The sequence below is a fragment of the Elephas maximus genome, chromosome Y, assembly GCF_024166365.1.
Source record: "Elephas maximus indicus isolate mEleMax1 chromosome Y, mEleMax1 primary haplotype, whole genome shotgun sequence".
Lineage (NCBI taxonomy): Eukaryota > Metazoa > Chordata > Mammalia > Proboscidea > Elephantidae > Elephas > Elephas maximus.
In genome coordinates, this window is record NC_064847.1 from 11,042,528 (window position 1) to 11,067,634 (window position 25,107).

At 38.4% G+C, this 25,107-nt stretch overlaps 1 protein-coding gene across 12 annotated transcripts in view; it reads right to left on the reverse strand.

The window, feature by feature from the left end:
• The window catches only part of LOC126069873 (lysine-specific demethylase 6A-like), a 214,718-nt gene that overhangs the window by 73,195 nt on the left and 116,416 nt on the right, over positions 1–25,107 (reverse strand). For all 12 annotated transcript variants that reach the window (XR_007516091.1, XM_049873512.1, XM_049873510.1 and 9 more), the window contains one exon: positions 2,980–3,752. Coding sequence is in view for 11 of the 12 variants with exons in the window: in XM_049873512.1 (XP_049729469.1) it covers positions 2,980–3,752 (773 nt within the window). In the remaining variant the exon portion in view is untranslated. The remainder of the gene's footprint in view (positions 1–2,979; positions 3,753–25,107) is intronic.

Sequence of the window (25,107 nt, forward strand, 5' to 3'; positions counted from 1 at the left end):
TAGCAATCCCACTCCTCGGAATATACCCTAGAAAAATAAGAGCCTTTACATGAACAGATACATGCACACCCATGTTTACTGCAGCACTGTTTACAATAGCAAAAAGCTGGAAGCAACCAAGGTGTCCATCAACGGATGAATGGATAAATAAATTACAGTATATTCACGTAATGGAATACTACGCATCGATAAAGAACAGTGATGAATCTGTGAAACATTTCATAACATGGAGGAACCTGGAAGACATTATGCTGAGTGAAATCAGTCAGATGCAAAAGGACAAATATTGTATAAGACCACAATTATAAGATCTTGAGAAATAGCATAAACTGAGAAGAACACATTCTTTTGTGGTTACGAGAGGGGGGAGGGAGGGAGGGAGGGAGAGGGTTATTTACTGACTAGATAGTAGATAAGAACTACTTTAGGTGAATGGAAGGACAACACTCAATACAGGGAAGGTCCGTTTAACTGGACTGGACCAAAAGCAAAGAAGTTTCCTGGATAAACTGAATGCTTTGAAGGTCAGTGGAGCAAGGGCGGGGGTTTGGGGACTATGGCTTCAGGGGACATCTAAGTCAATTGGGAAAATAAATTCTATTAAGAAAACATTCTACATCCCACTTTGAAGTAAGGTGTCTGGGGTCTTAAATGCCTACAAGCGGCCATCTAAGATGCATCAATTGGTCTCAACCCACCTTGAGCAAAGGAGAATGAAGAACACCAAGGTCACACGATAATTATGAGCCCAAGAGACAGAAAGGGCCACATGAACTAGAGACTTACATCATCCTGAGACCAGAAGAACTAGATGGTGCCTGGCCACAACTGATGACTGCCCTGACAGGGAGCACAACAGAGAACCCCTGAGGGAGCAGGAGAACAGTGGGATGCAGACCCCAAATTCTCGTGAAAAGACCAGACTTAATGGTCTGACTGAGACTAGAAGAATCCTGGCGGTCATGGTCCCCAAACCTGTTGGCCCAGGACAGGAACCATTCCCGAAGACAACTCATCAGACATGGAATGGACTGAACAATGGGTTGGAGAGAGATGCTGATGAGGAGTGAGCTACTTGTATCAGGTAGACATTTGAGACTGTTGGCATCTCCCGTCTGGAGGGGAGATGAGAGGGTAGAGAGGGTTAGAAACTGGCAAAACGGTCACGAAAGGAGACTGGAAGGAGGGAGTGGGCTGACTCATTAGGTGGGGAGTAAATGGGAGTATGTAGTCAGGTATATATAAGTTTATATGTGAGAGACTGACTTGATTTGTAAACTTTCACTTAAAGCACAATAAAAATTACTTTTAAAAATATTATAGAAGTATTTTTCTGATATTTTAACCAACTTTCATCTAAGTTTTAGTAATTTTTGCAGGACATTTATGAGAAAATGTGTGAAATTAAATAAAGGCCATAAAATAAAAACACAACTTAAGGTAGTAAGGTGATGAAAACGGTCTAAAATTGACTGTGGGTGCACTTATCTGGCAATATGGTAAGCACCATTAAACTGTACACTTTAAATGGATGAATTACATGGTCTGCGAATTCCATCTCAATAACAATATTTTTTAAGTGGGTTAGTATCTGCACAAAAGAAATATATATATATATATATATGTCTTCATAATACCAAAGAAAGACAATGTTTCTGATTCTTTGACTCTTGTTTATTGAGTGAAGCGGACAGGGTGAGACCTTTCCTTATAAATCTCTGGGTTCTCGTTCTAAGACTAGCAGAATATGGCTAACTCACCAGAGTGGATTACAGTTAATCCCATCTCTCCATTTTCCCTGGCTTTCCTCCTTCCTCCTGCCCACTTTACAATCTCTTATAGAGACAAGCAAAGTATTTGCCTAAATGAAAGCAAATACAAACCTTAATCATCAATGAGATTCATTCCTATTTTCACATTCAACAGAGCTGATCAAACGTTAAACAGTAGAATTTCCCAAGCCTCGATATTTTCTACCAAATGTGATTTAATCCATTGTTTTGTTTCAATCCTCAGGATAAAGTAAATCACACTAAAGCTGACACTCTGGTAACCACTACAAAGAAGTAACAGTATATAGAGACTCATATTAAGTAGCTTATAAGAATGTTTTTCTTGGTCTTAATCACTGGCAAGCAGCCATCTAAGATGCATCAATTGGTCTCAACCCACCTGGAGCAAACGGGAATGCGGAACACCAAAGACACAAGGTAATTATGAGCCTGAGAGACAGAAAGGGCCACATGAATCAAGAGACTACATCAGCCTGGGACCTGAAGAGCTAGACAGTGTCCGGTTATAATCAATGACTGTCCTGACAGGGAATGCAACAGAGAATCCCTGAGGGAGCAGGAAAGCAGTGGGATGCAGACCTCAAAATCTCATAAAAAGACCAGACTTAATGGTCTGACTGAGACTAGAAGGACCCCAGAGGTCTGTAAGCCCAAGACAGGAGCCATTCCCAAAGCCAACTCTTCAGACAGGAAACAGACTGGACTATAAGATAGAAAATGATACCGGTGAGAACTGAGCTTCTGAATCAAGTAGACACATGATACTATGTGGGGAGATCCTGTCTGGAGGGGAGATGAGAGGGCAGAGGACGTGAGAAGTTGGCTGAATGGACACGAAAATAGAGAGTGGAGAGAAGGAGTATGCTGTCTCATTAGGGTGAAAGCAACTAGGAGTATATAAGCAAGGTTTACAGAAGTTTTTGTATGAGAAACTGACTTATTTGTAAACTTTCACTTAAAGCACAATAAAAAAATTTTTTTAATGTTTTTCTTACTGATACACTGATAAGTTACAAGGACAACATTCAAGTATTACAAAGCAATTTATTAAACTGTTACTTTAGATGACTGACTGTGTCACCTTTTACATATTTCCCATTTCTTAAAAGATCTAAATTATACGTCAGTTTCCCATCTGGTCAGTAGTTAACCATTTTCATTCTGTAATAAACTTTCCCACACTAACCTGCAAGCCTTGAGAACTTCAGCTGAGCTGGGGTATATAGACACAGACATTGACGGTATAATCTGACAGCTGGGTTTGTAGCTAACCAGAGGCAGGTCTGTTTTTATGGAGCTCTGTGAGTCCTTCAGCTCTCCTCCATTAATTGTGTTTAACTCATTGTGAGAACAGTTAAGGCTGGTAACATTGTGAGTTGCCTGCTCAGTGGATTTCGGAGAAGGTGTTGCCGTAGAGATGGCTGAAGATGGTGAAGAGGCAACAGAATTTTCAGTCTTTGTATGAGTAGGTGGGTGGATGTTATTGACTTTATCACAGGTTCCAGTATCCACAATGTCACTGGCTTTTCTAATCAACAAGGTAGGTAGCTGAGGATTGTCTGAAATTAGTAAATTTGGTGATGCAGAATCTCCATGGTCAGGACTGGAAACAGCACCTGCTGTTGTTACCTGATGGACATGATTAGAAAGTCCCTTGACACTGGCACGGCCATTAGGTGTCTCTCCAGCAAGCCTGTTTGTTTCAGGCAACAAAGATGTATTTCCAGGATGCTTGCTCTCTTTGGTAAAGGCAAGGCCTTGTTGTCCACCTGAGGTAGCGATATGAGAGGAAAGATGACTGACAGCAGCCGCCTGTGTTACTGCATTGCTAGGCACAGTAGGGTGTCCATTCTGAGTGTAACTGCCAACTGCCTGGAGATACTGGGAAGGCCCAGGGGAAAAGAGAGGTTGTTCACTGTTAGGACCTGCCAAACATGAACTCTGACATTTATGAAGCCCCTAGAAAAAGAAAAAAAGAAAACTTGGATTAAATCTAATATTATGCAAGCTCAGAATGCACATACAAAAGTAAGGATTAAGAATATTAAATAAAACAAGTAAACCAAAAGTAAACATCTAACTATACAAAATACAAAAACTTATAAGCTATAACCATAAAATATCTATAAAGATATAGCAGATAATGTTTGTAATTTTAGGTTTGGCAAGAATTCTTCTACATTACAGCAAAAATGAAATTAAAAAGTTGGTGGAAGAATTTCATTAAAATTAAATGTTTTTGTATTCAGAACATACTAGTAAGATAGCAAAAAAAGGCCAGATAATAGATGATAAATGCAAATTCTATCTGAACTAGAATTTGTATTTAGAATATACAAAGACCTTTACATCTTAAAAACAAGCGAAGAAAAATCTCAGAAATAAAAATGGCAAATATGTATGTGGAAATCATTACTTATTATGAAATTACAAATTATAACTTAAAAAAAAAAACTATGTAGAGTCAGAAATTGGACTTTCAGCTTGTACATGGCACTCTGAACAGATGCACATCCCATTCCCCACAAAATCACCAAGAAAACAACCAGAAATTGGTAGATTCAATATTCAGAGGACTTCAGCAAACACTAAATCAAGAAAACTAAACTTTTAAATAGTAGGGAAGTTTTGAAATTCTAAAGTTTGCGTTTCTCCATCTCTCTGGTTCAATGCCTTACTCATCTTAAAAAGGCACTACCAGACAAAAGTGCTCCCAGACTGACACGATCTCTGTCTATGGAGTAAGCAGAAGAGACTTTGCTACTGGGTTATTGTGTGTACCTGTTCTGATCTATTCTAGAAAAGGATGCCCAAAGAGATGGAAACAGGGCATTCCTCTCAGTTTGGCCTGCTTGAAGCTCAGTGCAAGTAGGGAAGGGGAATCAGTAGGTAAAACCAGAAGGCTATCACTGGCTCCAGCTACCTGGTACTGAACACTCTGACTGCAGTCTAATAGGTCAAGCAGAAGCTAGAGAGAAAGTTTCTTCAAAAAGCTGAAGCTTTCAGAAGCACTGTATATAGGTGGGAAGTGAGAAAAGAATATGTATGAGCAGGGCAAAATGATTGCAAAGATAATATCTATAAAAACCCTATACTTTATCTCTTGCTGATCCTTTAGCATACTACATGCCAGCCTAACTGCTGAATAAGAACACCAACACAGAGTCAACACACAAGACTGGGAGAAGGTTTCTTCACCTCCTGAGTACAAAAAATAATAAGGCTAGACAAAGAAACAGAAAAGTTAATACTATGTGAAAGAACACAATAAAGTAACAGAAAGTGCCACATGTTGACCAGCAAATGAACATTTAAAGAAAAAAACAAGATAAGTCATGCTCGAAAAACTAAGACTTAGAAGGCTTATTAATAACTAAGATGTCAATATAACACAAAGCAATCTATAAATTCAAAACAATCCCCACTAAAGTTCCAATAGCCTACTGAAAGAAATGGAAAAGGTTACCTTCAATTGAAATGGAAGGGCAAAGAACCCCCAAGAGCTAAAGCAATCCTAAGAATGAAGCAGAAAGACTCACACTTCTTGACTTCAAAATATACTCTAAAGCTACAGTAATTAAAAGTTTATAAATGGTATAATGGAGTCCAAGCAGCACAATGGTTAAGAGCTCAGCTGCTAACTTGCAGGTGGGCAGCTCAAACCCAGTAGCCATTCTGCAGGAATAAAGATGTGGAGATCTGCTTCCATAAGCTTCCAGCCTAGGAAATCCTACCAGACACTTATAATCTGTCCCATAAAGTCACTAAGTGTCAGAATTTATTCCACAGCACTTAACAACCAGTATAATAATACAAACATAGAACAATGGAATAGAATTGTTCTAAACATCTGTGGTCATACATCTACAGTCAACTGATTTTTGACAAAGGTGCTATGTCCATTCCTAGAGAACAAAAACTCTCTTCAATAAATGGTTCTGGGAAAACTGAATACTCACATCCAGCCCTTATATAAAAAAAGAATCCAAAATGGACCAAAGTCCTTAAGACCATAAAATTCATAGAAATGTACGTAGGTACCAAGCTATAGAGTCTAGCTTTTTGTGATGGACTATCTGATAAGACAAAAAAAGCCTGAGTGGCAAAAAGCAAAGCAGATAAATGAGACTTCATAAAAATTAAATAAATATCAAAAAAGTGAAAAGACAGCCTACACAGTAGGAGAAAATCTTCGGAAACTATATATTTGAAAAAGTTCTAACATTCAAAATTCATAGAATACCTCCACAACTTAACAACAAATGACAAACAGCCCAATAAAAAAATGGGCAAAGGACTTAAACAGACATTTCACCAAGGAGAAAATCCAAATGGTCAACAAACATGAAAATACAATCAATGCCACTGTTGTTGGGTGCTGTTGAGTTAACTCTGACTCACAGCAATCCCATGTGACAGAGTAGAACTGTCTCAAAAGGTTTTTAGGCCGTAGTTTTTAAGACAGCAGATTGCTAGGTTTTTCTCCTGTGCAGCAGCTGGGTGATTTCGACCACCAGCTTCTCGATTAACAGCTGAGGGCCTGACTGCTGCACAACCAGGGCTTCCTAATTAGCCATTCCAAAAACCAAACCCACTGCCATCGAGTCGATTCCACCTCATAGTTGACTCTACAGGACAGAGTAGAACTGCCCCATGGAGTTTCCAAGGAGTGCTTGGTAGATTAGAACTGCCGACCTATTGGTTAGCAGCCATAGTACTTAACCACTACGCCACCAGTGTTTCCAATTAGCCATTTGGGACCTACAAATAAAAACCACAATGAGGTACCATCTCACACCCATAAGAACAGCAAGGATCAAAACAAACAAACAAAACCTCAAAAATACTACATGTTGGGGCATATGTGAGAAACAGAAACATCATCCATTGCTGCTGGGACTGTAAACTGGGACAGCCATTCTGGAAAACTTTGGTGGTTCCTTAAAAAGTTGAACACAGAACTACCACATGACCCAGCAACCCCACTCTGTGGCATATGACCAAAAGAACTGGAAGCTGTGACACAAACAAACATACACGAACCAATGTTCACTGTGGCATTTTTACAACAGCTAAAAAGAGGACTGAAATGTCCATCAACTGAGAAATGGATAAACAAAATGTGGTACATACATACAACAGAATATTCCGCAGCCATAAAGAGGGGCAAAAACAAAAACATGAAGAAAACAAAAATCCTCACAACTGGACCAATAAACAACATCATGAAAAATGAAGAAAAGACTGAAGCTGTCAAGGATTTCATTTTACTTGGATCCACAACCAACACCCATGGAAGCAGCAGTCAAGAAACCAAAAGGCACACTGCACTGGACAAATCTGCTGAAAAGGCCTCTTTAAACTGTTGAAAAGCAAAGATGTCACCTTGAAAACTAAGGTGCACCTGACCCAAGCCATGTTGTTTTCAATCACCTCATATGCATGCAAAAGCTGAACAATGAATAAGAAAGACCGAAGAACTGATGCCTTTGAATTGTGGTTTTGGAAGAATATTGAATATATGATGGGCTGCCAGAAGAACAAGCAAATCTGCCTTGAAAGTAGTACAACCAAGATGCTTCTTAGAAACAAGGATGGCGAGACAGAGTCTTAAATGCTCTGGACATTTTGTCAAGAGGGGTCATTCCATGGAGGACATCATGTTTGATAAAGTAGAGGGACAGTGAAAAAGAGGAAGACCCTCACTGAGATGGACCGACACAGTGGCAGCAACAATAGGCTCAAGTGTAACAATGTTTGTGAGAATGGAGCAGTACCAGGCAGTGTTTCGCTCTGTTGCACACAGCGTTGCTATGAGTTGGAAACGTCAACAGCACCTAATAACAATAAAGAGGGATAATTCCTAATGTACTCTACAATGCGTATAATCTTAGAGGATATCATACTGAGTGAAGTAAGTCAGACACCAAAAGACAGATATGGCATAATATCACTTACATGAAATATAAATTACATAGAAATCCTAAGTAATAAGTGGTTTTCAAGGGTGAGAGGGATAAGGAAAGTGGGGGTTTATGCTTGGAAGGCACTGCATGTATGTTAATAATGGTGAGATACTTTAGAACAAGTTAACAAGAATGATTGTACCACTTGAAGAATGTAATTACTGTCACTAAAGTGTATATGTAAAAAATATTTTATGTATATTGCTATAATGATAAAAAGAGAAAAGGAAAATCAAATAACTAAAGAAAAAGTACATGAACGAAATCAGAACACCAGTTAAGAGAAACACCGTCAAAAACAACCCAAATAAAATTGCTGGAGCTAAAAATTATACTAACTGAAATAAAAAATTCTCTGGAAGAATTAACAGCAGCTCAGACTGGGCAGAAGTAATAACCAGCTAACAAGTTGTTGAGAAAATTGAAATTGAGACTCAGGAACAAAAAGAAAAAGAAAACAACAGTGAAGAGAAACCAAGGGATTAGTGGAAAACTAACAGGCTAATTAATATACACATTGTGGGTGTCCCAGATGACATCTAAATTATAGGAGGATTTGTGGAATTCTTCCTATCCAAGGATCCACGTACACAGCAAGCTCAACAAACTCAAACTTGGATAAATTCGGAGATTCACACTGAAACAGGTAATACTTAAACTCTCAAAAACAGTAAGAGAAAACCCTGAGAGCAAGAAAACCAAACTGTCACATAAAAGTGATTCTACTGCATTAAGTGTGTGTTTCCCCTCATAAATTCTGGAAGCCATGGGCTTACAAATTAAAAGTGAGTTCTTTATCAGGCAAAACAACCCTTCAAAAATGAGGGGAAAATTAAGACATTTCCAGAAAAACAAGAATTGACAGCCTTTCTGTCATCTAGACCTGATCTACAAAAAACGCTAAGGGGAGTCCTTCAGATTGAAATACAATGACTTTAAACAGTAACTACAGCCATATAAAGGGGAAAAAAAAATCCCAAAGTCAGTTTCACGAGCAAAGTAAGGGCCACTGTTCTGTTACTTGTGGATTTATGTCACACATGATTTAAAACAAAACATAAAAAGTCATAAGAAAAATTAAAAATTTGTTATTTGGCACAATTTATAAGAATATAATATTGACAACGACAACATAACAAGGGAAAGGGGGCACAGGAATAAATTTTTCTTTGAAGTTGGATTCAATTTAAATTAGGATTTTATTAATTAACAATGTTAAAATGTAATCCTGAAAGTTGACAAAAGAAAATATACTTGAAAAGAGAAGGAATATAAATGAGTCATTATCAAAAAGTCAACTACAGAGGCTGCAAACGTAAAATGGCAGCATAAAAAACAGTGCACTCCTGTAATCCCGTAACAGATACAGATAACAACATGTAAAAACTGATGGAATTGACAATCTTGGAACACTGCCGTTGTTGTTCAGTACTGTCAGACTGGTTACCGCTCACAGCAATCCTTTGTATAACATAACCAAATGCTGCCTAGCAGAACATGTACTGCGGTTATGCTTGAGTCCTTTCTTATAGTCACTGTGTTAATCCACCTTAATAATGGTGTTACCCTCTTTTCTGGTAGCCCTCTCTCTACTCTACCAAGCATGACTGCTGCTGTAGTAGTCAGGTGTCCTTGAGATGGTTCCCACTCTTAGCGACTCTTAAGTAAAACAAAACAATACACTGCCTGGTCCTGCAACATACAGCTGTTGCCATGTTTGAGCCCATGGATGCAGGCACTGTGTCAGCCCATCTCACTGATGGTCTTTCTTTTTTCCTTGTCCCTCTACATTACCAAGCATGATGTCCTTCTCCAGGGACTGATCCCACCTGATGGCATGTCCAATAAATGTGAAACAAAGTCTCATCATCCTTGATTCTAAGGAACATTCTGGCTGCACTTCTTCCAAGACAGATTTGTATGTGCTAGCAGTCCATGGTATACTCGGTACTCCTTACCAACACAATAACCCAAGGGCATCAATTCTTCTTTGGTCTTCCTCATTTATTGGCAAGCTTTTGCATACGTATGAGGGAACTGAAAATACCAGGGTTTGGGTAAGGTACACCTCAGTCTTCAAAGTGACACCTTTGCTACTCAACATTTTAAAGAGGTGTTTTACAGTAAATTTGCCCAATGTATCATCTGATTTCTTGACTGCTGCTTCCATGGGCACTGACTATAAATCCAAATAAAATGAAATCATTCACAACTTCAATATGTTCACCATTTGCCATGATGTTGCTTATTGGCCCAGTTGTGACAGTTTTTCTTTACGTTGAGGTGTAATTCATACTGAAGACTGAAGTCTTTCATACTCATCAGTAAGTCCTTCAAGTCCTCTTCAGTTTCAGCAAGCAAAGTTGTATCATCTGTATATCACAGGTTGTTGGGTCTTCCTCCAATCTTGATACCAAAATCTTCTTCATATAATCCAGCTTCTTGGATTATTTCCTCAGCATACAGACTGAATAAGTATGGGGAAAGATACAGCTCTGATGTACACCTTTCCTGACTTTAAACCACACAACATCTTCTTGCTTCGCTCAAGCTACCGCCTCTTGGTCTATGGCCGATGCAGGTTTCGCATGAGCACAATTAAAATGTTCTGGAATTCCCAATCTTTGCAATATTATCCATAATTTGCTGGGATACACATAATCAAATACCTCAGCATAGTCAGTAAAACACAGGTAGACATCTTCCTGGTATTCTCTGCTTTCAGCCATGACCCACCTGATATCAGCAATGATATCCGTAGTTTCATTTTTTCCTCTGAATCTGGCTTGAGCTTCTGGCAGTGCCCTGTTATGTACTGCTGCAACCATTTTTGAATGCTCTTCAGCAAAATTTTACTTTTGTGTATGTGACATTAATGATCTTTCCACTGGATCACCTTTCTTTGCAATGGGCACAAATATGGATCTCTACCAGTCAGCTGGCCAAGTAGTGGTCTTCCAAATTTCTTTGCACAAATAAGTAAGTGCTTACAGCATTGCATCCATTTGTTGAAAACATTTCAACTGGTTATCCGTCTATTCTTGGAGCCTTGTTTTCACCAATGCCCCCAGTGCAGGCTGACTTCTTCCTTCAATACCATCAGTTCTGTACCACATACTACTTCCTGAAATGTCATCCAGTTCTTTTTGGTACAGCAACTCTGTGTATTTCTTCCTCCTTCTTCTGATACTTCCTTCATATTGTTCAGTATTTTCCCAGTAGAATCTTTCAATACTGCAACTTGAGGCCTCAGCTTGAAAAATGCTGAACACGTTCTTTCCTTTTGGTTTTCTAGCTCCAGGTCTTCACACATTTTATTATAATACTCTGTCTTCTCAATTTACTCTTTGAAATCTTCTGTTTGGCTCTTTTACTTCATTTCTTCCATTCATTTACTTACTCCACATTCAAGAGCAGTTCTGTCTCTTCTAATATTCATTTTGATCTTTTCTTTCTTTTTTTTTTTCCCCCTGTCTTTTAATGACCCTTTGCTTTCTTCGTGTATGAAATCCTTGATGTAATCCCAAAACTTGTCTGGTGTTTGGGCATTAGTGTTCAATGCATTAAACCTATTCTTGAGATGGTCTCTAAATTCAGGTAGGATATACTCAAGGTCGTATTTTGGCTTTCGTGGACGTGATCTAATATTCTTCTGCTTCAACCTGAGCTTGCATATTAGCAATTGATGGTATGTTCCAAAGCTGGCTCCTGGCCTTCTTCTGACTGATGATATTGAGCTTTTCCATCATCTCTTTCCACAGATGCAGTCAATTTGATTCCTGTGTACATGTACAGTTGCCATTTATGGTTTTAAAAAAAAGTATTTGCAAAGAGTTCCTGGTCTTAAAGAATTCTACCCATGTGATCTTCGGTATTGTTTCTATCACCAAGGCCATATTTTCAAACTACTAATCCTTTTTCTTTGTTTCCAATTTTCACATTGCAATCACCAGTGATTATCAATGCATGTTTGACCAACTTAAGGCTGCAGATTTTGATAAAAATCATCAATTTCATCATCTTTGGCATTAGTGGTTGGTGCATGAATTTGAGTTAATAGGCATATTAAGTGAGGTTTCTTATAGGTATACGGATATTATCCTATCACTGATGGCACTGTACTTGAGAGATCTTGAAATGTTATTTTTGATGATGGATGTGATACCATTCCTCTTCAATTTCTCATTCCTAGCATAGTAAATTGTATGACTGTCAGACAATGGCCAGTACCACTCCATATCAGCTCATCTCAACCTAGGATATTAATCTTCATGTGTTCCATTCCATTTTTTTATAACTTCCATTTTTCCTAGATTCATACTTTGTACATCCCAAACTCTGATTATTAATGGATGTATACAGCTGCTTCTTCTGAGTTGTGCCACAGCAGCAAACGAAAGCCCCAAAAGCTTTACTCCCTTCACATCATTAAGGTTGACTCTACTCTGAGGAGACATCTCTTTCTCAGCTGTATTTTGAGTGCCTTCTTATCTGAGGGGCTCAACTTCTGGCACTGTATCAGACAATGTTCTGCTGCTGTCCACTCGCCAATTGTTTCAGAAGTGGACTGCCAGGTCCTTTAACTTAGTCTGTTTTAGTCTGGAACTCTTCTAAAACCTGTCTATTATAGGTGACTCTGCTGGTATTCAAAATAGTGGTTACCTAGCTAGCTTCCACCATCATAGCAACACACAAACCACCATAGTATGACAAATACATGGTGGCAAGTGTAATGAGGTACCATTAATGACATGCTCTAAGTAAGTAATATGAAGTTTCACTATACTATCTTCTAAGGAGTAGTCTCGCTGTACATCCTCAAAGACAGGTTTATTCATTCTTCTGGCAGCCATGGTATAGTCAACATTCTTCACCAACATCACAATACGAATGCATCAATTTTTCTTTGGTTTTCTTTTTCACTGTCCAGTTTTTAGGTGCCTATGAAGCAATTGAAAATATGATGGCTTGGATCAGGTACACCTTAGTCATCAAAGTTACATTGTTTTTCAAAACCTTAAACAGGGAGAGGCGGAGCCAAGATGGCAAAATAACCACATGCTTCCTACGATCTCTCTTACAACAAAGACCAAAAAAAACAACTGAAATGATTATATTTATGAGAACCTAGGAGGCCTGAACATCAAAGCCAAAGTAAGAAAATAGACTGAGCAGCAAGGGGAGGGAGAGTCAGTCAGAAGTGGAGAGGAGTTACCAGACCTGAATCACTGGGATCCCTCAGGCACCATACCCAGAAGAGACTGCAGTGAGCTGGTGGTAGCATTCAGCCACAGTTTACTCAGGGAGAATCAATCAGCCACACAGCCTACTCACACCTCCGGAACCAAAGAAAAACGCCACTCTCAGGTAAAACCTAAGTACTTGTGTATATATTAACATGCTCCCAGCCCTCAAGCCAGCTTCAGTGGCTGTTGAGATAGGCCCTATTGAGTGCCCAGTGCATCCTCCCAGCCTTGTAGTAGCAATAAATTCACAACTGGGGAAAAGATAATTTGCCAGCTCCACCAACTGGGGGAGCTGAGGACAAAAGCAACTCCTGTCCAGGCATAAATGACCCAAGGACTTTGAATACTTTTGCCCCTGCATGAGTCTGTCTGGGCCTATTTAAAAAGAATAGGTCCTTGCTGGCAGACTGAAATTGCTTCAGCTATGTGCTGGAGAGGTAGGTGTTTGACATTTAACACTGCTTTGCATATTAAACAGGGTACTCACCTACCACATCAGGAGCATAAGGACTAATGCCTCCACTCAGGTCACCAAGCCACCCATGACAGGGGTCCAGGGATAACTGGTACCTCCCAGTCATTACAACCAAAAGCATTGGGTGCCCATGGTCCATCTGCAGAGTCCACCAACCTGTACGATCTAGGGAACAGGGACACCCTTTCTTCACAGACACTCAAGAGATGGTTCTCAGCCCCCTTTCTTCGTCAGAGCAGGACCCCTGCTACAACCAGATACTGGTACCTACACCAGTCACCCCTGCCCCTCTTAAGACTGTAGGACAGAGCCTGTACCACACAACTGATGATCAGCTACCTGGATACCTGAGCTGAATTCATACAAGAAAAGAGAATGGGATCCTAGACTGATATACCTCGTAACAGCTCCAGTCATCTACTGACAGGACATCAGAGTTTCAAAGGTGAAAAAAACCAGGCCAGCTCACTAAAGCAACCCACTTGGGCATATCAAAACAAAACAAAGCAATAAGCTACGAATCAGTAAACAAACATAAAATAAACTAATACATTAACTTACAGATGGCTCGGAGCCAACAGTCAATATCAAGTGACATAAAGAAACAGACCATGATGACCTCGACAACCTCTCAAAACAAGGAACAAAGGAATCTTTTGGATGAAGATGCCTTCCTGGATTATCGGATGCAGAATTCAAAATACACAGAACTTCAAAACATCAGAAACAAGATTACGAAGGAGATCAGGCAATATGAAAAACATGCCAAGGAACAAACACAAAAGGTAGTTGAAAAATTAAAAAGACTATTCAAGAACATAATGAAAAATTTAACAAGGTGCAAGAATCCACAGAGAGACAGCAATCAGAAATTCAGGTGAATATAACACTAAAATTACAGAATTAAAAAACTCAGTAGAAAGAGCAACAGAATTGAGCAGGTGGAAGGCAGAATTGGTGAACTTGAAGGTAAAGCACTTATCACCGATATATTTGAAGAAAATACAGATAAAAGAATTAAAAAAAAAATAAAGAAACCTTAAAAATCACATGGGACTCTATCAAGAGAAATTACCTATGAGTGACTGGAGTACCAGAAAAAGGAGGGATAACAGAAAATACAAAGAGAATTGTTGAAGATATGTTCACAGAAAACTTACCTGATATCAAGAAACATAAGATATCTATCCCAGATGCTCAATGAACTCGACATAAGATAAATATTAAAACAAACTCACCAAGACATATTATAATCAAACTTGCCAAAACAGAAGATAAAGAAAATTTTAAAAGCAGCTAGGGATAAACGAAAAGCCACCTACAAAGAACAATCAAAAAGAATAAGCTCGGACTATTCAGATAAACCATGGAGGCAAGAAGACAATGGGATGACTTATATTAAGCATTGAAAAAAAAAAATTGCCAGCCAAGAATCACATATCCAGTAAAACTCTCTCTCAAATATAAAGGCAAAATTAGGACATTTCCAGACGAACAGAAGTTTAGGGAATTTGTGAAAACCAAATCAAAACTACAATCAGAGGTAAAGCCAGACAGGGAAATTATAAAAATAAATACAGATTAAAAAACACTCAAAACAGGGAAACAGCAAAGTCTATGTAAAAGAAGACTACATTAAAACAATAAAGAGGGACTAAGAAATGTAGTTGCAGATCTTTCATATGGAGAGAAAGACAAGGTGATACAAAGAAATAAAAGTTAGGTTTAAACTTAGAAAAACAGGAGTAAATATTAAGGTAATGACAAAGGAGACTAGCACTCATCAAAATAAAATACAGGGAAAAAAAAAGAGACTCAGCATGAAAAAAATCAACAATGAAGAAGAGGAAAAAACAATACATAAACTACACAGCAGAAAAAATTAAGGGGAAAAAAGAAAGTGACAACACACAAAAAAAGACATCAAAATGACAGTACTAAATTCATACCTAACCATAACTATGAAGAATATAAATGGTTTAAATGCACCAGTGAAGAGACAGTGGGGGCAGAATGGATTAAAAAACACAGTCTGTCTGTATGCTGCCTACAATGGGCACATCTTAGACACAGAGACACAAACAAAAACTCAGAGGATGGAAAAAAAAATGTCAAGCAACAAGAATCAAAAAAGAGCTTGAGTGGCAATATTAATTTCTGACAAAAAAGACCATCATAAAGTTAAATCTATCATAAAAGATAAGGACAGACACTATATAATGATTAAAGGGACAATATACCTCGAAGATACGACCATATTAAATATTTATGCACCGAATGACAGGAACACAAGATACATAAAACAAACTCTATCAGAACTGAAAAGTGAGATAGACGGCTCCACAATAATAGTATGAGGCTTCAACATACCACTTTTGGTGAAAGACAGGACATCTAGAAAGAAGCTCAATAAAGACAAGGAAGATCTAAAAGCCACAATCAACCAACTTGACCTTATAGACATACACAGAACACTCCACTTAACAGCAACCAAGTATACTTTCTTTTCTAGTGCACATGGAACATTCTCTAGGATAGACCACATACTAGGTCATAAAGCACGTCTTAGCAGAATCCAAAACACTGAAATATTACAAAGCATCTTCTCTGACCATAAGGCCATAAAAGTGGAAATCAATAACAGGAAAAGCAGTGAAAAGAAATCAAACACGTGGAAACTGAACAATACCCTGCTCAAAAAGACTGAATCATAGAAGACATTAAGGATGGAACAAAGAAATTCAGAGAATTCAATGAGAATGAAAATAGTTCCTATCAAAACCTTTGGGACACAGTGAAAGGAGTTCTCACAGGTCAACTTATATCAATAAATCCACACATACAAAAAAGTAAAGGTCAAAATCAAAGAATTTTCCCTACAACTGGAACAAATAGAGAAATGAAAGAAAGCCTCAGGCACCAGAAGACAGCAGATAAGAAAAATCAGAGCACAATTAAGTGAAATAGAGAACAGATAAACAATGGAAACAATCAACAAGGCCAAAAGCTGATTCTTTGAAAAACTAACAAAGTGGACAAACCATTGGACAAACTGACAAAAGACAAACAGGAACGGAAGCAAATGATGAGAATAAGAAATCAGAAGGGAGGTGTGGTCAACATGGCGGAACAGACAGACGCTTCTGGCAAGCCCTCTTTACAACAAATACCTAAAAAAACAAGTGAAATGACTGTATTTATGACAAGCCAGGAGCCCTGAACATCAATGGAAAGCTTAGAATATGAACTGGGGTCAGGGTGAGGAAGAGATGGTCCAGAAGCAGAGAGGAGTTACCAGACCTGAATCACGGGGAGCCCCCAGGAACCACTGCCTGAGCGGCAGTGGCGGGCTGGTACCAGCATTTGCCCACAGTTTTCTCAGGGAGAAGCGGCCAGCCATGCAGCCTACTCACACCTCTGGAACCAGAGGAAAACGGCACTCTTGGCAAAAGCTAAGTGCTTGTGTGTATTTTACCACGCCCTCCCCCCTCCTCAAGCCAGCCTCAGTGGCTGAATTCCCTGCACCTGAGATAAACACTGTTAAGTGCCTGCCTAGAGCCTTCCTCCCAGCATTGGAGAAGGAAAAAATTTGCATTTGGGGAAAAGATAATTTACCAGCATCACTAAGCAGGGGATCTCAGGACAGAAGCCGCACCTTTCCAGACATAAACGGTCTGCGGATGTTGAACACATTTCCCTCTGTATGGACCTATTTCAGGAGAACAGGCCGTTCTTGGCAGGCTCCAACTGTTTCAGCTGTGCAGTGGAGGTGGGTGTTTGATCTTCAACGTTGCTTTGCCTATTAAAACGATCCTTACCTACCCATATCAGGGGCCTAAGGACTGGTAGGTCCACTCACGTCACCCAGCCACCCATGTCAGGGGTCCAAGGATAACTGGTACCTCACAAGCCTTACAGCCAAAAACATTGGATGCCCATGGTCCGTCTGCAGAACCCAGCCACCTGCACGCTTTAGGAAACAGGGGCACGCTTTCCTCAGAGATACTCGGGGGTCGGTCCTTAACCCCCTGCCTTGTTCAGAGCGTAACCCCCGGCTGCACCCAGATACTGGTACCTACACCAATCAACCCTGCCCCCTGAGACTGTAGGACAGAGCCTGTATCACATACTTGATGATCAGCTAACTGGACATCTGAGCTGAATTCATACAAGAAAAGAGAATGGACTCCTAGGCTGATATACCCGATAAAAGCTCTAATCATTTCGGGACCAGATGTCAGAGCTCCAAAAGCAAATATAATCAAGCTAGCTCACTCAAGCAACCAATTTGGGCATATCAAAACAAAACAAAGAAAGAAGCTGCAAAGGAGTAAGCAAACATGAACTAATACAATAACTTATAGATGGGTGGGAAACAACAGTCAATATCCAGTCACATCAAGAAACAGACCATGATCACCTCAACAAGCTCTCAAAACAAAGAATCCAGGGATCTTCTAGATGAAAGTGCATTCCTGGAATTAGCAGATGCAGAATACGTATGTCTAAAATACACAACCTATCAAAACATTAAGAAGGAATTGAGGAAATAACCAAACCAAGCCAAGAACACATAGATAAAACAACTGAAGAAAATTACAAAGGTTATTCAGGAATATAATGAAAAATTTAATAAGGGGGAAAAATTTATAGACAGACAGCAATCAGAAATTCAGAAGATTAACAATAAAATTACAAAACTAGACAACTCAGCAGAAGGTCAGAGGAGCAAAATTGAGCAAGTAGAAGCCAGAATTTATAAACTTGAAGATAAATCACTTGGCACTAATATATTTGAAGAAAAATCAGATAAAAGAATGTTAAAAAATGAAGAAAACTTAAAAACCAAGTGGGACTCTATCAAGGGAAATAACCTACGAGTGATTGGAGTACCAGAACAAGGAGAGATAACAAAATACAGAGAGAATTGTTGAAGATTTGTTAGCAGAAAACTTCCCTGATATCATGAAAGATAAGATATCTATCCAAGATGCTCACTGAATTCCACATAAGGTAGATGTTAAAAGCAAGTGACAAGACAAACTACAATCAAACTTTCTGAAATCAAAGATAAAGAATTTTAAGAACAGCTAGGGATAAACAAAAAGTCACCTACAAAGGAGAGCCAGTAAGAGTAAGCTCAGACTAATAGGCAGAAACCATGCAGGCAAGAGGCAAGGGGATGACTTATTTAAAAAGTTGAAGGAAAAAAATTGCCAGCCAAGAATCTTATATCCAGCAGAACTGTCTCTTAAATATGAAGGTGAAATTAGGACATTTCCAGATAAACAGAAGTTTAAGGAATTTGTAAAAACCAAACAAAAACTACAAGAAATACTAAAGGGAGTTCTTTGTTAGAAAATCAATAATATCAGGTATCAGCCCAAGACTACAACGTTGGGCAGAGCAATCAGAAGACAACCCAGACAGGGAAATCAAAAAAACAAACCAAGATTTCAAAAACAAAAAGCTCAAAACAGAGTAACAGTGATGTTATTATATAAAAGAACAAAAAACTAAAATAATAAGCAGGGACTAAGAAATGTAATTATAGGTCTTCCATATGGAGAGGAAGATATGGCAACACAAAAAAATTAAAGTTAGGTTTAAATATAGAAAAATAGGGGTAAATAATGAGGTAACCACAAATAAGAGAAACTATCCTACTCATCAAAATAAAATACAAGAAAAAAACAGTGACTCAACACAAACAAAATAAATAACAACAAATAGGACAAAAGGACAATATATAAAGACAATCTACTCAGCACATAAAATTAAGTGTGAAAAAGAAACTGTCAACAACACACAAGAAAAGACATTAAATGATACCACTAAATTCATACCTATCCATAATTACGCTGAATGTAAATGGACTAAATGCACCAATAAAGAGACACAGAGGAGAAGAATGGATTTAAAAACATGATCTGTCTACATGTTGCCTACAGGAGACACACATTAGCTGTAGAGACACAAACTAAAACTCAAAGAATGGGAAAAAATACATCAAGCAAACAAAAATAAAAAAAAAAGCTGAAGTGGCAATATTAATTTCTGACAAAATAGACCATTATATAGTTAAATCCATTATAAAGCATAAGGAAGGACACTATGTAATGATTAAAGGGTCAATATACCAAGAAGATATAACCATATTAAATATTTATGCACCCAATGACAGAACACAAGATACATAAAATAAACTCTATCAGAACTGAGAAGAAGCGAGATAGACAGCTCCATAATAACCATAGGAGACTTCAACACACCACTTTCGGTGAAGGACAGGTCATCCAGAAAGCTCAATAAAGATACAGAATATCTGAATGACACAACCAACCAACTTGACCTTGTAGCCATACACAGAACACTCCACTTACAGCAGCCAAGTATATATTCTTTTCTAATGCACATGGAACATTCTCCAGAATAGACCACATATTAGGTTATACGGCAAGCTTTTGCAGAATCCAAAACATTGAAGTATCACAAAGCATCTTCTCTGAACATAAGGCAATAAAACTGGAAATCAATAACAGAAAAGCCAAGGAAAAGAAATTGAACACTTGGAAACTGAACAATACTCTGCTCAGAAAAGACTGGATTAAAAAAGACGTTACGGATGGAATAAAGAAATTATTAGAATCCCATGAGAATGGAAACACTTCCTATCTAAAACTTTGGGACACAGCAAAAGCACTGCTCAGAGGTCGATTTATATCAATAAATGCACACATCCAAAAAGAGGAAAGGGCCAAAATGAAAGAATTATCCCTACAACTTGAACAAATAGAAGGAGAGCAACAAAAGAAACCCTCAGGGACCAGAAGAAAACAAATACTAAAATTAGAGCAGAAGTAATGAAATAGAAAACAGAAAAACAATTGAAAGAATTAACAAGGCCAAAAGCTGGTTCTTTGAAGAACTGATAAATCATTAGCCAAACTGAAAAAAGAAAGACAGGAGAGGAAGCAAATAACCTAAATAAGAAATGAGATGGGGCACATTACAACAGACCCAACTGAAATAAAAGAATCATATCGGATTACTATGAAAAATTGCACCCTAACAAATTTGAAAACATAAAAGAAACAGATGAATTCCTAGAAACACACTACCTACCTAACGCAAACAGAGGTAGAACAACTAAACAGACCCACAGCAAAAGAAGAGCTTGAAAAGATAATCAAAAAACTCTCAACAAAAATAGCCCTGGCCTGGATGGCTTCCCTGCAGAGTTCTACCAAACTTTCAGAGAAGAGATAACACCACTACAACTAAAGGTATTTCAGAGCACAAAAAAGTATGGAATACTACCAAACTCATTCTATGAAGCCACCATATCCCTGATACCAAAACCAGGTACAGACACCATAAAAAGAGAAAATTACAGACCTATATCCCTCATGAACTTAGATGCAAAAATACTCAACAAAATTCTAGCCAACAGAACTCAACAACATATCCAAAAAATAATTCACCATGACCAAGTGGGATTCGTACTAAGTATGCAGGGATGGTTCAACATTAGAAAAACAATTAATGTAATCCATCATATAAATAAAACAAAAGAATCACAAGATTTTATCAACTGACGCAGAAAAGGCATTTGAAAAAGTTCAAGGCCCATTCATGATAAAAACTCTCAGCAAAATAGGAGTAGAAGGAAAATTCCTCAACATAATAAAGGACATTTATACAAAACCAACAGCTGACCTCAACCTAAATGGAGAGAGTCTGAAAGCATTCCCATTGAGATCAGGAACTAGACAAGGATGCCCTTTATCGCCACTCTTATTCAACATGGTGTTGGAGGTCCTAGCCAGAGCAATTAGGCTAAATAAAGAAATAAAGGGCATCCAGATTGGCAAGGAAGAAGTAAAAGTATATCTATTTGCAGATGACATAATCTTATACACAGAAAACCCTAAGGAATCCTCCAGAAAACTACTGAAACTAATAGTTCAGCAGAGTTTCAGGATACAAGATAAACATACAAAAATCAGTTGGATTCCTCTACACCGACAAAAAGAACATCCAATAGGAAATCACCAAATCAATATCATTTACAGTAGCCCTCAAGAAGATAAAATACTTACGAATAACTCTTACCAGAGATGTAAAAGACTTATACAAAGAAAACGACAATACACTTCTACAAGAAACCAAAAGAGACTTACGTAAGTGGGAGAACATACCTTGCTCATGGAAAGGAAGACTTATCATTATAAAAACGTCTGTTCTACCAAAAGCCATCTATATATTTAATACATTTCCAATCTAAATTGCAGCAACATTCCTTAATGAGATGGACAAACAAATCACCAACTTCACATGGAAGGAAAAGAGGCCCAGATAAGTAAAGTCCTACTGAAAAAGAAAAACAAAGTGAGAGGCTTTACTCTACCTGATTTTAGAACTTATTATATTGCCACAGTAGAAAAACAGCCTGGTACTGGCCGAACAACAGATACATGGACCAAAGGAACAGAATTGAGAATCCAGACATAAATGCATCCACATAAGAATGGCTGATATTTGACAAAGGCCCCAGAACAGTTAAATGGGGAAAAGACAGTCTTTTTAACAAATGGTGCTGGCATAACTGGATATCCACCTGGAAAAAAATGAAACAAGACCAATACCTTACTCCATGCACAAAAACGAGCTCAAAATTGATCAAAGACCTAAATAAAAAATCTAAAATGATAAAGATCATGGACGACAAAATAGGGACAACATTAGGAGCCCTAATTCATGGCATAAACAGTATATCAAACATTACTAACAATGCAGAAGAAAAAGTAGATAACTGGGAGCTCCTAGAAATCAAACACCTATACTCATCCAAAGACTTCACCAAAAGAGTGAAAAGATTACCTACACACTAGAGAGAAAGTTTTTAGCTATGACATTTCAGATCAGCACCTGACCTTTAAAATCTACATCATACAGTAAAAACTCAACTACAAAAAGACAAATAAATCGATTTAAAAATGGGCAAAAGATACGAACAAACACTTCACTGAAGAAGACATTAAGGTAGCTAACAGATATATGAGGAAATGCTCATGGTCATTAGCCATTAGAGAAATGCAAATCAAAACTGCAATGAGATTTCATCTCACTCTAACGAGGCTAGCATTAATCCAAAAGGCACAAAACGATAAATTTGGGGGAGGCTGTGGAGAGACTGGAATACTTATAAACTGCTGGTGGGAATGTAAAATGGTATAACCACTTTGGAAATCAATTTGGTGCTTCCTTACAAAGCTAGAAATAGAACTTCCATACGATCCAGCAATCCCACTCCTTGGAGTATATCCTAGAGATATAAGAGCATTTACACAAACAGATATATGAACAGCCATGTTCATCACAGCACTGTTTACCATAGCAAAAAGATGGAAGCAACCAAGGTGCCCATCAACGGATGAATAGATAAATAAATTATGGTATATTCACACAGTGGAATACCACACATTGATAAAGGACAGTGAGGAATCTGCGAAACATTTCCTAACATGGAGGAATCTGGAAGGCATTATGCTGAATGAGGACAAATATTTATAAGATCACTATTATAAGAACTTAATAGTTTAAACAGCGAAGAAAATATTCTTTGATGGTTTTAAGGTGGGGGGAGGGAGGGTGGGAAAAGGGGATTCACAAATTAGACAGTAGATACGGACTGCTTTAGGTGACACAAAAGACAACACACAACGCAGGCGAAGTCAGCACAATGAGACTAAACCAAAAGAAGTTTCCATAATAAACTGAAAGCTTCGAAGGGCAGCGTAGCAGGTGCAGGGGTCTGGGGACCATGGTTTCAGGGGACATCTAAGTCAATTGGCATAATAAGATCTATTAAGAAAACATTGTGCATCCCACTTTGGAGAGAGCCATCTGGGATCTTAAATTCTTGCAAGTGGCCATTTAAGATGTACCAGTTGGTCTCAACCCACATGGTCCAAAGGAGAATGAAGAATACCAAGGACACAAGGTAATTACGAGTTCAAGAGACAGAAAGGGCCACATAAGCCAGAGACTACATCAGCCTGAGACTAGAAGAGCTAGATGGTGCCTGGCTACTACTGATGACTGCCCTGACAGGGAACATAACAGAGAACCCCTGAAGGAGCAGGAGAGCAGCAGGATGCAGACCCCTAATTCTGGTTAAAGAAATCAGACTTAATGGTCTGACTGAGACTAGAAGGATCCCGGTGTTCATGGCCCCCAGACATTCTGTTGACCCAGGAGAGGAACCATTCCCAAAGCCAACTCTTCACACAGGGATTGGACTGGGTAATAGGTTGGAGAGGGATGCTGGTGAGGAGTGAGCTTCTTGGATCAAGATGACACTTGAAGATATGTTGGCATCTCCTCCCTGAAGGAGAGATCAGAGGGTAGAGGGCATTAGAAGCTGGTAAAATGGGCATGAAATGAGACAGTGGAGGGAGGGAGCGGGCTGCCGCATTAGGAGCAATTGGGAGTATGTAGCTAGGTGTACGTAAGTTTCTGTGTGAGAGACTGGCTTGATTTCTAAACGTTCACTTAAAGCACAATAAAATTAAAAAAAAAAAAAAAAGGAAATGAGATGGATGATACTACAACAGCCCCAAATGAAATTAAAAGAAAGAATCAAATCAGATTACTACAAAAAATTGTGCTAACAAATTTGAAAACCTAGAAGAAATGAATTCCTAGAAACACACTACCTATCTAAACTAATACAAATAGACCCATAAAAAAGAAGAGATTGAAAAGATAATCAAAAAGCTCCCAACAAAAACAGCCCTGACCCTGACGACTTCACCACAGAGTTCTGCCAAACTTTCAGAGAAGAGGTAACTCCACTACTACTAAAGGTATTTCAGAGCATAGAAAAGGACGGAATAGTACCTAACTCATTCTATGAAGCCACCATATCCCTGATACCAAAACCAGGTAAAGACTCCACAAAAAAAGAAAATTATAGACCTATATCCCTCATGAACACAGATGCAAAAATACTCAACAAAACTCTAGCCAACAGAATTCAACAACATATCCAAAAAATAATTCACCATGACCAAGTGGGATTCGTACTAAGTATGCACGGGTGGTTCAACATCAGAAAAAGAACTTCTGTAATCCATCACATAAATAAAACAAAAGACATGAACCACATGATTTTATCAATTGATGCAGAAAAGGCGTTTAACAAAATTGAACACCCGTTCATGATAAAAACTCTCAGTAAAATAGGAATAGAAGGAAAATTCCTCAACATAATAAAGGGCATTCATAAAAAGCCAACAGCCAGCATCATCCTAAATGGAGAGAGCCTGAAAGCATTTCCCTTGAGATCGGGAACCAGACAAGGATGCCCTTTATCGCCACTCTTATTCAACATTGTGCTGGAAGTCCTAGCCAGGGCAATTAGGCTAGATAAAGAAATAAAGGGCATCCGGATTGGCAAGGAGGAAGTATCTCTATTTGCAGATGACATGATCTTACACAGAAAACACTAAAGCATCCTCAACTACTGAAACTAATAGAAGAGTTCAGCAGAGTATCAGGATACAAGATAAACATACAAAAAATCATTGGATTCCTCTACACCAACAAAAAGAACATCGAAG